The sequence below is a fragment of the Pempheris klunzingeri genome, chromosome 10 (assembly GCF_042242105.1).
Source record: "Pempheris klunzingeri isolate RE-2024b chromosome 10, fPemKlu1.hap1, whole genome shotgun sequence".
Taxonomy (NCBI): Eukaryota; Metazoa; Chordata; class Actinopteri; order Acropomatiformes; family Pempheridae; genus Pempheris; species Pempheris klunzingeri.
Window position 1 is genome coordinate 25,804,820 of NC_092021.1, and position 13,439 is coordinate 25,818,258.

The 13,439-nt window shown below is 45.5% G+C and overlaps 1 protein-coding gene across 1 annotated transcript in view; it reads right to left on the bottom strand.

The window, feature by feature from the left end:
• Positions 1-1,222: 1,222 nt before the first annotated feature.
• man1a2 (mannosidase, alpha, class 1A, member 2) overlaps positions 1,223-13,439 on the bottom strand; it is a 122,755-nt gene continuing 110,538 nt past the window's right edge. The window contains exons 9-13 of the mRNA XM_070837910.1: positions 12,223-12,338; positions 10,894-11,113; positions 9,357-9,529; positions 3,699-3,814; positions 1,223-1,417 (exon numbers count right to left, since the gene is read on the bottom strand). Coding sequence (XP_070694011.1) covers positions 1,282-1,417; positions 3,699-3,814; positions 9,357-9,529; positions 10,894-11,113; positions 12,223-12,338 — 761 coding nt within the window. The 3' untranslated portion in view covers positions 1,223-1,281. The remainder of the gene's footprint in view (positions 1,418-3,698; positions 3,815-9,356; positions 9,530-10,893; positions 11,114-12,222; positions 12,339-13,439) is intronic.

The following is a 13,439-nucleotide window of genomic DNA, read 5'->3' on the forward strand; positions in this document are numbered from 1 at the left end:
CAGCCTGAACATAACCCAAAATATAACCATAACCAATTCATGTCTAACTTTAACCTAAACTCAACCCACTCTGCACCGTAACCAGGACCTCAGAAGTGATGTTCAGCCCCTTTAGGACTGGGCCAGTTCCCACAACCACCGCTGGTCCCCATAAGGTTGGTGATTATAACAGAAATGGTCCCAATAAGGATAGAAAAACACGTGTGTGCACACTCATACAGAAGCTCGGCTGGGCTCTAGCCTCACCTCGCACAGTGTGACCTAAAATGATCTGGAGTGATTTATGGAAAGGCAGGAAAATAAGAGATGTGCCGATAAGCTGGGGGAGAAAACGGAGCGAGAGGAGAGAGTTTAGAAAAACAAAAAGAGCAGCATCCAGATGAGTAGCAGCAGAATGTTTGGGGGGTAAAAAGTTGTGGGTCGGTCGCGTCTCTAACCGGGAGAGAAAGTGGTGAAGATGAGGAGGCCTGTGGGATTACTGTTCCACGTACAATGGTCCGCTTTTCTGAAAAACAGGAGGGTTACAGGAGGAGGAGGGGGGGGGACCGTCGCCACAACCTGCCCTCGCTCTGATGATGTGACGAGCTGCTTACAGTTCCAGGTCAAAGTTCATCTGATGAAGACTAGACAGGAGGCGGACTGGGGAAGAGGGGGGCGGGTCAGGAAGAAGCGACGGGCTTTGATTCAACCCTGTGTCCCCATCGATTTGTCCTAAAAGAAAAAAAAACTAAATCTCACCTCATCAACAGACCCTGTAAAGTCTTCAAGTCTGACTCGTCCATCAGTGCAGCTTCAAACCGACTGCAAAATCCTTCACAAACCCCCACAATGCACTCTGAGTGCCTCAGCTCGAGTCTGTACGGGAGGAAAGTTTGGTCAAATTTCAAATAAACACTAAAAATAATAACAAAACAAAAAAAAAAAAACTAATTCAAGCCTCCGGTTTTGGAGACTGTCCTTCAGAGAAAAGAGTCCGTTGAAGCCAGTCGTGAGGCCGAGCAGCAAACCCACCGTCTGTCCGATTAAAGCAGAGAAGACAGAGAGACGGACAGAGAGAGTAAAACGTAGAAGAAGAGAGGGAGACTGGAGCGAGTCCCCTCAGCGTGGGAGGCGCTCTCTCTGCCTCCTCCGGCTCATGTCTGCAGTCCAAAAGCAGTTGAGAGTCTGTGGAGCTGAATGGAAGTTTGTCCAGTGTTGGCGGGTGGGTTTTTTTTTTGGGCAGGCGGGAGGGCGGACGGGTGGCGCCCCCTGGTGCTGCGGCGAAGAACGGGGCCCGTCTGTCTACCGCTGAGCCGGCTCGCTGCCGGGCAGGGTGATGTTGCCCAGGTGGAGGACAGGGAGGGGGTGAGCCTCCGTGTTGAAGACCCAACTCTCCAGCGGCATCAGGTCGTCGCTGGAGAACAACAGGTACAGATACCTGGGGGGGGGGGGAGGGAGGAGGATGGGGTGAGAAGGGTGAAGAAGAAGAAGAAACAAGTGAATAACATCACTGCCTACAGGTTTGTTTGAGTAAAGCAGATAGAGTCCGTTTAAAGGTGCAGCACACTCAAAATCCTGAATGTTAGCAGATGCTGTTCATTGTTTCTGTGATGTTTGTTTATTTCTTAAATCTTTATTTCCTCGCTCAGACTCTGGGAGGTAGAGCAGCCTCTGACTGCTCACAGAGAAACACAGGTCCGAGTACAGGACTCTCCTCCTCTCCCGAGTGGTCGGCAGTCATTAGTCCGAGTAGAGTCGACGGACTTCTGCCACATTTTCCCGCCTGAAAGCTTCAGCAGAGCTTATTCCAAGTGTGAAAGAAAACAGGGACAGCTCTGAGGCTTTATTCTCTGACCACCGCCGTCTCTCATCGCGGTCAGACGCGCGGTTTACGGCCTGTTTGCCCGTTGCCATAGCAACCTTGCATCTCATCACAGCGGCCTCACCTTCCTGCCGTCTGGATCTGCACTTTCATCTTTTCCAGCTGAAGTCGACCTGTGAGGTGGACTCAAAGGTTTAGAGCTGCTTACTTGGTTTGTGATTCTTTATGAAACCTAATTAACATTTGAATAAATCTAAATCAAATGTGTAATGGAGGCGCTGGGTGCTACATCTTTGTGTGTGTGTGTGTGTGTGTGTGACTGGCAGCCAATCAGGAGGCTGTTTGACGCAGAGCTGCTGTGTCGCCTCCATGTGATTGGCTGGCAGCCAGCAGGTACACAGACCGAGAACAAACAAAGACCAGAGGCTGCGTAACAGCGAGGCATTCAAATGTCATCTTCTCAGAAACGCAGCGGCCGGCGTGGCGGTGACCTTTAGCGACTTCGACGCTTCTACACACACACACGTTTTACTGGATGCTGGTTTCAGACACACTTCAGGTAAAAACTGAGGTTGGATAAAGAGCTTCCTGCAAACACAGCTCAGCTTTCTGATGAGCTTTGACTGACATCCGGTCAGCTCAGTGTTGTCAGGGGGAGATAACCATCGCAGAGCCGCCAGCAGGGGGACTCAGAGAGCCGCATCAGGCTGCACCCTTTCCCCCCGGGTCACAGTCTGCCTTCATCCATCAGCTGTGAGGAAGACCATGATGAACCACAGAGGCATTAATCATCTTTAAAGGACTTAGTGGCAAGAAATATACGTGGGAGGAGACAACAACAGGTGCCAGTGTGTGTGGGGGGGGTACTGACAGCTGGATTGTGGAACAACTGTAAGGAAATGAGGGTTTCTGTGATCAGGTGACCGACTTTATGATTACTGAATAATACCAAATGAACCAAGAATGAAGATTAACTTCCCACTCCCCCCTTTATAAGCTTCATTTAATTCTTGGAGGCCTCACATTTAAAGAGAAATGTGAGTTTTCACAGGACCATAATCGTCCTCGTTGGACCATCTGAGCATGAAAAAGGCTTTATGATGTCTCTGAGGAGTTCCTTTAACAGTGTGCCGTCCTGTAGGTAAACACAGCCCTGTGTAGGTAGTCGGCTAAATAAAAATGACCTACATACACAGTGTGATGGGGAGGCATGACGCCGGTCTGGATCTGTATTGTTCTTCCCTAAAATGCTTTTACATCACTACTTTTGGCCTGAGTTTCTCTCAGTAATGGTAATTCAAAGTATCTACATTCTGTAATCACTCTCTCTGTGTGTCTGCTCTTAGTGTCTATTTAACTGGTGAACCGCAGGGTGTCTTAAATTATAAAACAGTCAAAGGAAACGTGATGTATTTGTCAACAGTGACCGATCAACAGCCATTTTTTGGGCCTTTTTTTGACAGCGGATCATTTCTAAACATGAAATAAAGCCAATTATTGACTGAATTCTTTGCTGAAAGAAGATAAAAGTTGGGGCATCTAACAGTGGTTCTTCCATTAGAAGGAAGCCGAAGGTCTTTGGATGAAATGTGTTTCCTTTTAATTCTCATAATGTATTTTAACATCAAGTTATGACCCATCAAACACCCTCACTAACAGGGGCTGAGCTGTGCCTGCAGTAATCAATGGGGCTTCAGTTAAAAATCACCATCTCTTAAACACTAAGTGTGGAAAACTGCTCATTTATTCTAAAAAAATATGAGCAATTAATTGTTGTAATTACGTGCTTGCTTTCAATCAGCCGCCTGCCAAACGATCCCAGATGATTAACTAGTGACCAAACGTGCTCGTGGCTCCTCGGTCAGAACAACTAATCGGACTTTTAGCGTCGGCTTACTTGAGCGTCTCGGCCAGGAAGAAGCTCTGCTGCACGTCGTCGTAGGTCGGGTTGGACGAGTAGACGTCCTTCACCCCAGAGAAACCTCCGCTCACCCTGCAGTACTTGTCGATGGCCTGGGGGAGATGAGGAGAGAGGGAAGGGAGGAACAGGGGAGAGGGAGGGAGGTTAGGAGACAGAAACACAAGACAAAAGGGGACGTTACAAAGAAAAGGGAAAGATAGAGTAAGGAGAGGAGGAAGGGCAAAGAAAGAAGGTGGGTGAGAAGGAGAGCACAATTTTAATAAGCTTTCAAAAGCACTCTATAATTAATTTCTTAGCTTTTGACAGATTAGAGCGAGTCCTGGAGAGACGCACACAAAAAACATCAGCCGCTGAAGACGGGAGGAAAAGAAGATTAGCACAAGAGTCTCATCCTGCATTTACATTTTATCCTCCAACGTCTGCCTTTCGTCTCTCGTCTGCACGAAGCCGCTTCACAGCGAGGAAACACACTCGTTTGATTCACGGTAGTCTGTGTATGATGGAGCGGCGACGGACTCACTAATACAAGTTTTCACCGGCGAGAGGCAGAGCCTGCGGCGATCTCCTCGGGGTCATTTTCAAAATCTAATCTTCACACCGTCTACAGATTTCCAGTGAGTGAGAGCAGCTTGTTCTCATTTCTTCTTACTTGTTGTCTGTGATTGAAGAAACAACCTTAAACATGGATTCTGAGTCTGTGTGAACTGAGGCTGGATGTGACTGGACATCAGATGTGGTCTGGATTCTCTTTAAGCCCCGTCTCTTTCAGGACAACTTTCCTGTGTCTGTCCGTTCACTCTGGTTTATCTCCAGTCCTCCAAACATGACGTGTGACGTCAATGTTTCAACAAAGACGACGAGCACGAGGGACAGTCGGTCAGATAACAGCACAGCCTGGGCCTTTAAAACTGTCCGACGCACAGAAACATCCACAGTAAACAGCAGGAAACTGTACTAACGCTGCAGTGACGGCAAAGGAAGAGTTGGTACAAACACAATTTAACATCTACGTCAACAATAAATAACACCAGACAGTCTATCAGCAAAAATATTGATTCTTTTCTTCATTTCTGTCAGTTTCCACTTAATATCAAACCACCATCAGCACCACAGCATTACAAATAACAGATTTCTACTTTAATGAATCAAACTGTCCTGCTGATGATTCAGAGAAACTGAAAGTATTGATACTTTAAAATTTCTATCATCAAAACCAGTTGATTGAGACTTTAAAACAGACTCTGCACTCCTGCTTATTCATTCCAATAACAACAGCAGCAGATCAGAACGGGAGTCGGGGGCTGTTTTGGTCCAGTTTGTAAGCAGCTGCTGCACAGACACACACACACACACAGATGTTGGCAATACCTCCTTAAAAATGCAGCAATGGTCCAGCTGGTGATAGCGACAGTCCGCCTTTACCTGTGTGCTCTATTGATTTACAATGAGGACTCGTTACAGTGAAATTGGTGACTCCATAAAAAGTCTGGCTGCATTACACTCCTGCTCACACCTTATCGACTTTCACTATTAACCCAAGTAATTGAAAGCATTATCTATGTCCTTGTCTTTCAGTCTCACACACACACACATGCATACACACATGTTGGCTCTCCATCTCGTCCTCGAGAGCCCGTTTTTGATGTCAGCAGATTTCCGTCACAAGAAGTTTGAACTGTAATTCTTCTTATTAATGGGCTGCTTGGCCCGACGTGCGCTTGCCCTTTTGGATCCACACTGCAGTGTCCCACAGCGCACACACACACACACACACACACACACACACACACACACCAAGCAGACTATATCCTTCATTATGTCTGGGTGCTTAACAGATTCATTTAAACACAAGTCACACTGGCACTGGAACAAACACTCGACAGTCTGGGAACTTCAGATCCTCTCACTGGGTTACAGTACAGCCAGTATATTTGTAACTGCAGCCATAAATGTAGAAAACACACACACACACACACAGACACACACACACACACACACACACACAGACACACACACACACACACACACACACACACACACACACACACACACACACACACACACAGACCATCTGTGCTAAATAAATTATCTGATAAAAAGTCTACCTGGCGGAGAAGGAGGAGGAGGAGGACTGTGTCTGCAGCTGCTAAGTGAGGACACATTTCACATTACAGCAGCTGGGCTTCACCTTCACACACACACTGACACACACACACACACACACACACACACACACTGATACACACACACACACACTGATACACACACGCCTCTAGTGTTAATGGCTGCTGTGAGCAGACAAAACTTGACAAACAGTGACAGGTTCGGTGTACCAGATGAATGCAGCAGAGGTACAGAAGGAGTGTGTGTGTGTGTGTGTGTGTGTGTGTGTGTGTGTGTGTGTGTGTGTGTGTGTGAGGGTCTGAGGCTTTGAGGTAACATATAGGGGGAGCTGCAGGTGTGTGTGTGTGCGTGGGAGATAAAGACAGCGACAGAGGAAGAAGAAAACAGGACGCAGAGCATCGAGTGAACATGGAGAGAGCCTGAGGTGCTGCATGAGGAAGTTACTGTACATGAGAGAAAGAAAGAGAGAGAGAAGGAATGAAAGGAGAAAATGTAAGAGATGGAAAAAATGCAAAAGACAGAGAAGAAGAAGCAGCAGCAGAGAGTGGAGCATCTAAGATGGCCCAAATCCATACTAAATACTGATTCCAGGCAGGTCGTGAGTGCGTCGTGTGTTCACACTGGAATAACAAAGACATCTACTGCATCTACTGATTCTGGTGTTGACGGACACTATTTCCCCTGAATGGAAGGGACATGGTGTGGAGGAGCTGGAAAATAATAAATAAATAAAGTGTGGATGGTGGTAAACCAGCTCAGAACCACCTCAGAAAACCAAAAATATTATATATCAAATATTTGAAAACCATTTTTCTTTAATGTGACGATGGAATTCATGTCAGACGTCAAGTGGTGCATGTATCGTCCTGTTAATACAATGTTAAGGATAATATTCAATAAATAAATCTTAATTTAATGTTAATTCTTTACACTAACTGCACAAACAAGAACACAGCCTAAAGGAATAGTAATAAAGTAAAAGTATAAAGAACATACTGTGTACTGTGGTGTGGAGTTGGGACAGTATTCTGGTTCTGAACTGGAAATAATTTCAATTTATAATAAAATTACACGACAACCAGAGATTTTTGGAGGATTCAGGATCGCAATGATGTTACTGTGAACACACACACTGAATAAAAACAAAAAATAAATTAGAAAGAACCTCATCATTTATGACAAAAACATTAATTTGCAGGAAGAAAAAGTGTTTTTTTTCCCGTTCAGTTGTATTTTGATTAAACTGAAACCCCATTTAGTCTTTTTCTTCCATTTAAAATGCTGCTTTAAAAACTTCACTTCTTCAAATCAATGTGAAAAGCGGACACACAATAGAGCTTATAGCATAATTAAATAGATCAGAGTATGAATACACACGCACACACTACATGTTACATTAGTAAATAATGCAAGAGGCAAAGATGAGCCCTGCAGCAGCATCCTTAGTGCCACTCAAACTCCATCACACATCAAACACACTCTTTCCTGTGCATTAGCATGAGCGTGTTCACACTTACTCCCACTCAGAAAAACAAAGGAAAGTAGTTCCACTGCTTAAACATGGAGGGAAGAAAGGCGACAAGAAGATTGGCAGAAGAGAGAAAGGGAGAGAAAAGATGACGAGCAGGCCGGCTGAGATTAAGACGGAGAAGGCACACGGACGTCTGCGCAGAAGACGAGCTCTTTAATCCTCAGTCAGAGGGAGTGTGAGCAGGAGAGCGAGACGGATAGAGACGACTCATTTCTATTCTCCTTACAGACATCCTTTCATATCAATACACAAAGAGGAGGAATAAATAACTAATAACACCTGAAAGACTTCACAAGGTCTCACATCCACCTACGGCTACATCAGCCAATCCGCGAGTGAGATTATGACGGGAAGTATGTTTTATGTGCGTTACTGTGGGGTCGAGTACCTCCACCCCTTTAACACTGACACAGTCGGCGTGATTGAATGGTACATAAATCTGAAGAGGCAAAACAAGAGGCCGAGAGACGCTTTAACTCCCTTTGTATTTATGTCTGGAGCGTCACCACTCTGGTTTCACAAGCTCAAATGAGGCTTAAAACAACTGCTGCCACATGCTGTCACAGCCACGGGGGACGTGGCATGAAAACAGCTGTGGGATGCTTTTAGCAGAGAGACAAATGAAGACGGGTAATTACACACTGACCTTCTCAGGATTTTGCAGGGTTTTTTGGTTTGTTTTTAATAGATAAAGGTGGTAAAGACTGGAGAACGTGCTTGGAGAGCTGCAAAAATAAACCATAAAAGAAGAGCATTCTCTCTAATGTCCAGCAGGGGGCGACGCCACTGGCTCCAAACAGGAGTCTGATTGGATGTTCATTTAGTTTATTAGGGTCCATTTAGAGGAAGATACACCAGGAAGAGGGGTGCTGGTGCTTCGGGTCGGAGCTAGCTTGGGATCATTCAGAGGTAGGTCATGTCTAAAGCATAGTGTGTATATAAGAAGTGGACGTACACATCGGTGTGGGGAAGCCTCACGTTTGGCTTCATGGCCGTCACCATCTTGGTTTTTTGGAGCCACAAAGTACGACTCCCACCCTAAAACCCCTGCTGTGATTGAAGAAGACTGTAAACTAGCGACTGAGACCACAAACTCATCAGGAAAATGTTCACTGAGCTCATAAATGGTTTCCTCATTGACTTCCATCCAATCAGACTTCTGTTTGGAGCTGGTGACGCCCAAACTGCCAAACTGGAAGCTTCAAAGCGGCAGCCCACAACCTCAAAGTCACGGTGACTACAACCATGGTTTATTATTATTATTAATATTATTATTATTATATTATTATTATATTAACAAGCATTATGTGCCTTTTCTGCAGTAGTTTATAGAGGAAACGTCTTCATTTCTTTTGAAGAAAACGAGTTCAGGAGCCAGGTGACTATTCAAGAAACAATAAAACATAATGAAGTGAGGTTCTCAGGAGTTCATTCAAATATTTATTCTGCTGCTGATCAACTTCTGTCACTTCATGATCTTCAGTGATCTTCTTCTTTAACACGGTTAGAGATATAAAAACGACTAATAGAAGACTTTTATTCAAACCGTCACTTGATAAAGCCCCTTTCACCTCGGTGGAATTCATTTCTTTGTTCATCAAAAGGTTTTATTCATTTATTAAAACACATAATTCATTTCTAGCTTAATTTCTGGTTGATTTCTCACCATTATTTGACTACATTTCCAATAAAGCCCTCTGAAGTTTCCTACCTGTGACCCCTCTTTGTTTCTCTGATGATTCCTGGAGTGAATCTCCATCACACTTCCTCGTGTCGTGACCGTCTCTGAAAGCTTTAGCTGAGTTTAGTTTGGGAGAACCGGGTCTCACACTGAGCTTGTTTTGTGCCGTAAATCATTTCCAACAGACGTCTTACCAGATTCAGGTTTAGTACGAAGCAGCGTGGAGGTCTGCAGAAGCTGCTCACAGCCAACATGTTTTATTTACTGCTGTTACAATGATGATTCACACGTCATTTACCTGTGCCGCCTCCCAGCCCCACTGCCGATATTTGGGATCGTGGGTGAACCTCCACATGTACCAGTAGGTCTCGATGACCTCCGGCCGCAGGATGTAGTACTTCTCATTCTGCCGGACCGCCACCGCCTCCAGGCCGCTGTCGAACTTGAAGGCCTCTGGGCCGAGCTTCAACACTTTGAGGAGGAGAAATGAAGAGGGATGGAGGGGAGGAGGGAGAGGAGGGAGAGGAGGTGATGCAGAAAAGAGGGAAATGAAGAAGAAAAGGGAAGCGAGGAGAGGAGGGGATTAAAGATGACGAAAATTAAATAGAAACATGGGGGAAAAGAGAAGAAAGGGGGAGGAAGGATGGAAGGACAGATGGAAAAGGGGGAGTAAATATGAGTGATTGGACAGACAAAGGAGGAGAGTAAGGAGGGTAAAGGAGAGAGAGAGGAGGTAAACATCTTTTATTTGTTTTTATGCTTCAGCTGCTGGAGATTAAAGGTCAGTGTGTGTGTGTGTGTGTGTGTGTGTGTGTGTGTGTGTGTGTGTGTGTGTGTGTGTGTGTGTGTGTGTGTGTGTGTCCAGACCTCATCGATTTTACATGTTTTTATCTTTTTTTTTAAATTAATTCATCTTTCTTAACATGTTTTCATCTTTTTACTGTTTTCTTCCAATTAAACGTGGCATTAAGAGTCCAAATGTGGAAAATTACTGGAAAGCTGAAGAGGCGTTGACAGGTCTGTCTGTGAGAGGACTAAAACACACACACACACACACACTGACACACACACACACAGACACACACACACACACACAGACACACAGACACACACACACACACACACACACACACACACACACACACACACACACAGACACACACAGACACACACACACACACACAGACACACACACACACACACACACACACACACACACACACACACAGACACACACAGACACACACACACACACACAGACACACACACACAGACACACACACACAGACACACAGACACACACACACTCTCGAGGTCGTGAATGACTGCTCATTAAGAACTAACAGGCCGACTTCAGACAGCCTGACCGTTGCTATCAAACTCCCTGCCACCCACCCAGAAAGTCCTCCTTCTCTCTCTCTCTCTCTCGTCTTCATTTGTTGCTATGGCAACCTCTCCTCTTCCTCAGAGCAACCTCCTCACGATTTCTGACGCACACGCACGCACGCACACACACACACACACACACACTTGACTGACAACTATGGATCCTCACCACAAACCTGTGGAGCAGGTGCTCTGAGTCTCCTTGAGAACAGACGCCTTCACGCTTCTAGCAAATGAAAATATAATACCTGCTGATAAAAACGTGACCGATCGATCGGCCAGACTCTAAAGGCTTCGACAGATACAGTGAATTATTTCCTTTAGGTAGTGAACTCCACAGATCTCTCCTGGGTGTTTTTGCTCTCTGCTGTCACACCAGTTTTATTTATCCTATAGCTACGTGTGTGTGTGTGTGTGTGTGTGTTTATTCTCTCTTCTCCCCTCCTCACCTGTCCTGTCGTAGGACTCGTGGCAGGTGTGAGCGATCTCCGCTCCCAGCTGCAGGTAGTGTCCGGCTTTGTCGTCGGGCGAGCCGTCAGCGCCCAGCGCAAACATGCCGCCGGCGAAGCAGGCCAGGTGGCCCATCTTCCTCTCCAGGTGGCCGTTCTTCCACTCACCGATGAACGTCAGGCCGCCGTTGGATTTGCGGATCAGATGGCGTTCGATGGCCTGGAGGACGGGAAGGAGAGCGCGTGTGTGAGGACAGAGGTTACAAATGGACCATTACATGCAGATGTGGGTGAGCGAGTGTATTTGTATGCAGGTGGTGAATGAAAAGGTGCATGAGGAAGTGTGAAATGTGTGTGTTTGGGTGAGAATGTGGACATTTAAAGACATGAAGTCAGAAAAGAGGGAAGATGCAGCATCCATTTTACCACAGTGGAATATTAAGTGTGTGTGCATGTGTGTGTGTGAATGCATTATTGATGTGAAGTTGTGTCGATCGACGTGAAGAGTAAGAGGGTCAAAGAGGAGGAAACAGAGCACAGTGGTGAGGAGTGCAGGATTTAAAGTCCATCCACATCCTTCAGCCTCGGCTCCGCAGCATCTGTTGTGCTCGCTCTGACACCCGTAATGACTGACAGACACCTTCATCAGCCTCGGACCACTAACGTCTGCTTCCTGCCAGATTCACTCTCACTTTATTTGAAAACAACAACAACAAAAGGACGTCTCTCTTTTGTGAAGCTGCACTTTGGGAAGCAGGGAGAGGAGGACGTGAGCTCAGTGCTCTGATCAGGGACTTTTGGGGCCGATCATCGATCACGAGGTCCATTTGAAGCCTTTTATTTAAAGCAGCATCATCTATTTATTATATTTAACTGTGGAAGGACCTCCATCTCTCTTTTTTGGCTGCTTTCAGTGAGTTTTCTCCAGTCAAATCCTCCGACGTTAGCGGACCAGACCTCCATCACTATGCTTAAACCCTCTAGCGTTAACCTCTGAGGCCAAAAACAATCGTCGGCTCACCTCCTCACAGCCGCCTCCCTGTCGTCACTCTGATCAGCCTTTATAGACACGATCGAGTCTATAATGATCAGAGCACCTTCAGTCAAAGAGGCAAAGCTGGAGACAATTACAGGTACTGCTGTTACTTTTCTTGCTCACAGCTGCTGCAGGTCCTTTGTCATGTCACACATCTTAACTCTTCCTGTTGATCTCAGGTGATCAGACCAGAGTGAAATGTCACCAAATTAAGAGTTTGCCTTTACTGTGATGGTTTTATCTCAGTCAATAACCGTACAACACATTCGGGCATATTTCTGATTGCTCTGCACCTCGATGGCATCGTCGTAGGTCTTGCGGGCTTCTGTGTCGGTCTTGTCCGACATCAGCCATGCCTTCAGCAGGTACTCGTAGAAACTGTCCCCAAGTCCTCCGACCGAGGTGTGATCTGCAGAGAGGGAGAGAAAAGACAAAAGTTAGAGAGGTGCGTGGCGGAAGGACACGAGGGGACAGAGCAAGAGAAGAGCAGTGAGAGGCTGTAAAGTGAGAAAGGAATTATTTATTTTTCGACTTTGCCTCCAAAGTCCTCTGCAGAGTGCAACATATGGCATCAGGAGCCTCTATCGGAGCCTGGGGTGCTTTTTCTTCTCTACTCCCACAATATATTGGCAGCGTGTTTCCTCTCATTTCCTGCTTTGTTTACCCTCTCTCCCTGATGTGCTCACATTTCAATGTCCCCAGTCGTCCTCATGAAAGTTTACACAGCTTTCACCACTGTCCTAATTTGCAGGACGCTGCAGAGAGAAGAAGGGACGTTCTGATCAGACTGAGGAAATAACTTCTTTTCTCCACAGGGACTTTTGCGCCTACTTGATCTAACTTTTAATGGCACTTGGGTCTAGTTCAGGGGCAAAGTCTCTAACCTACGAAATATTATTCACAACGTTAGCACAGACTTAGAACTTAGTTCTGCAAATATTTGAACCAGTTAACTTTGTGTTACTGATTATAATCCTATTGCTGTGATAATATTACCTTTTACTGAAGGTTGATAAGTGTGTCACACTGTCCAAAAAACTTCTGCTAGCAGTTTTAAGACGTAACTCAAGACTTTTAATTCATTTGACATTTATTTTATTACTCATCTTATGTCTTTCATCTTTAATCCCCATGTTACTGAATTTCTTTTCTTTTGATTTAATCTATTTTATCTGTTTAGCTGCATTTATATATGGAAGGTGCTGTATAAATAGAGTTATTATTATTAATACTGTTTATATTTCAGTATAAATGGCTCAGACACATTTCTTGCTGCGCTCATCTCATCTCGGTGATTTTTACTGTAAAAAATGGGAAAACACATCTGAGGCAACAGCACAGCACACTCGTTTCAAAGACGGACCCTGGTGTACCGCAGGGAGCACAACACATATGACAAGTAAGGGCGAATTCACAGAAATTGGAAAACACAGACTGGAATAAAGATAACCCAGCACCCAGCGCTCCAGCTGCCCTCTCACACACAACAGTGTTTGAATTTAAAGAGGAA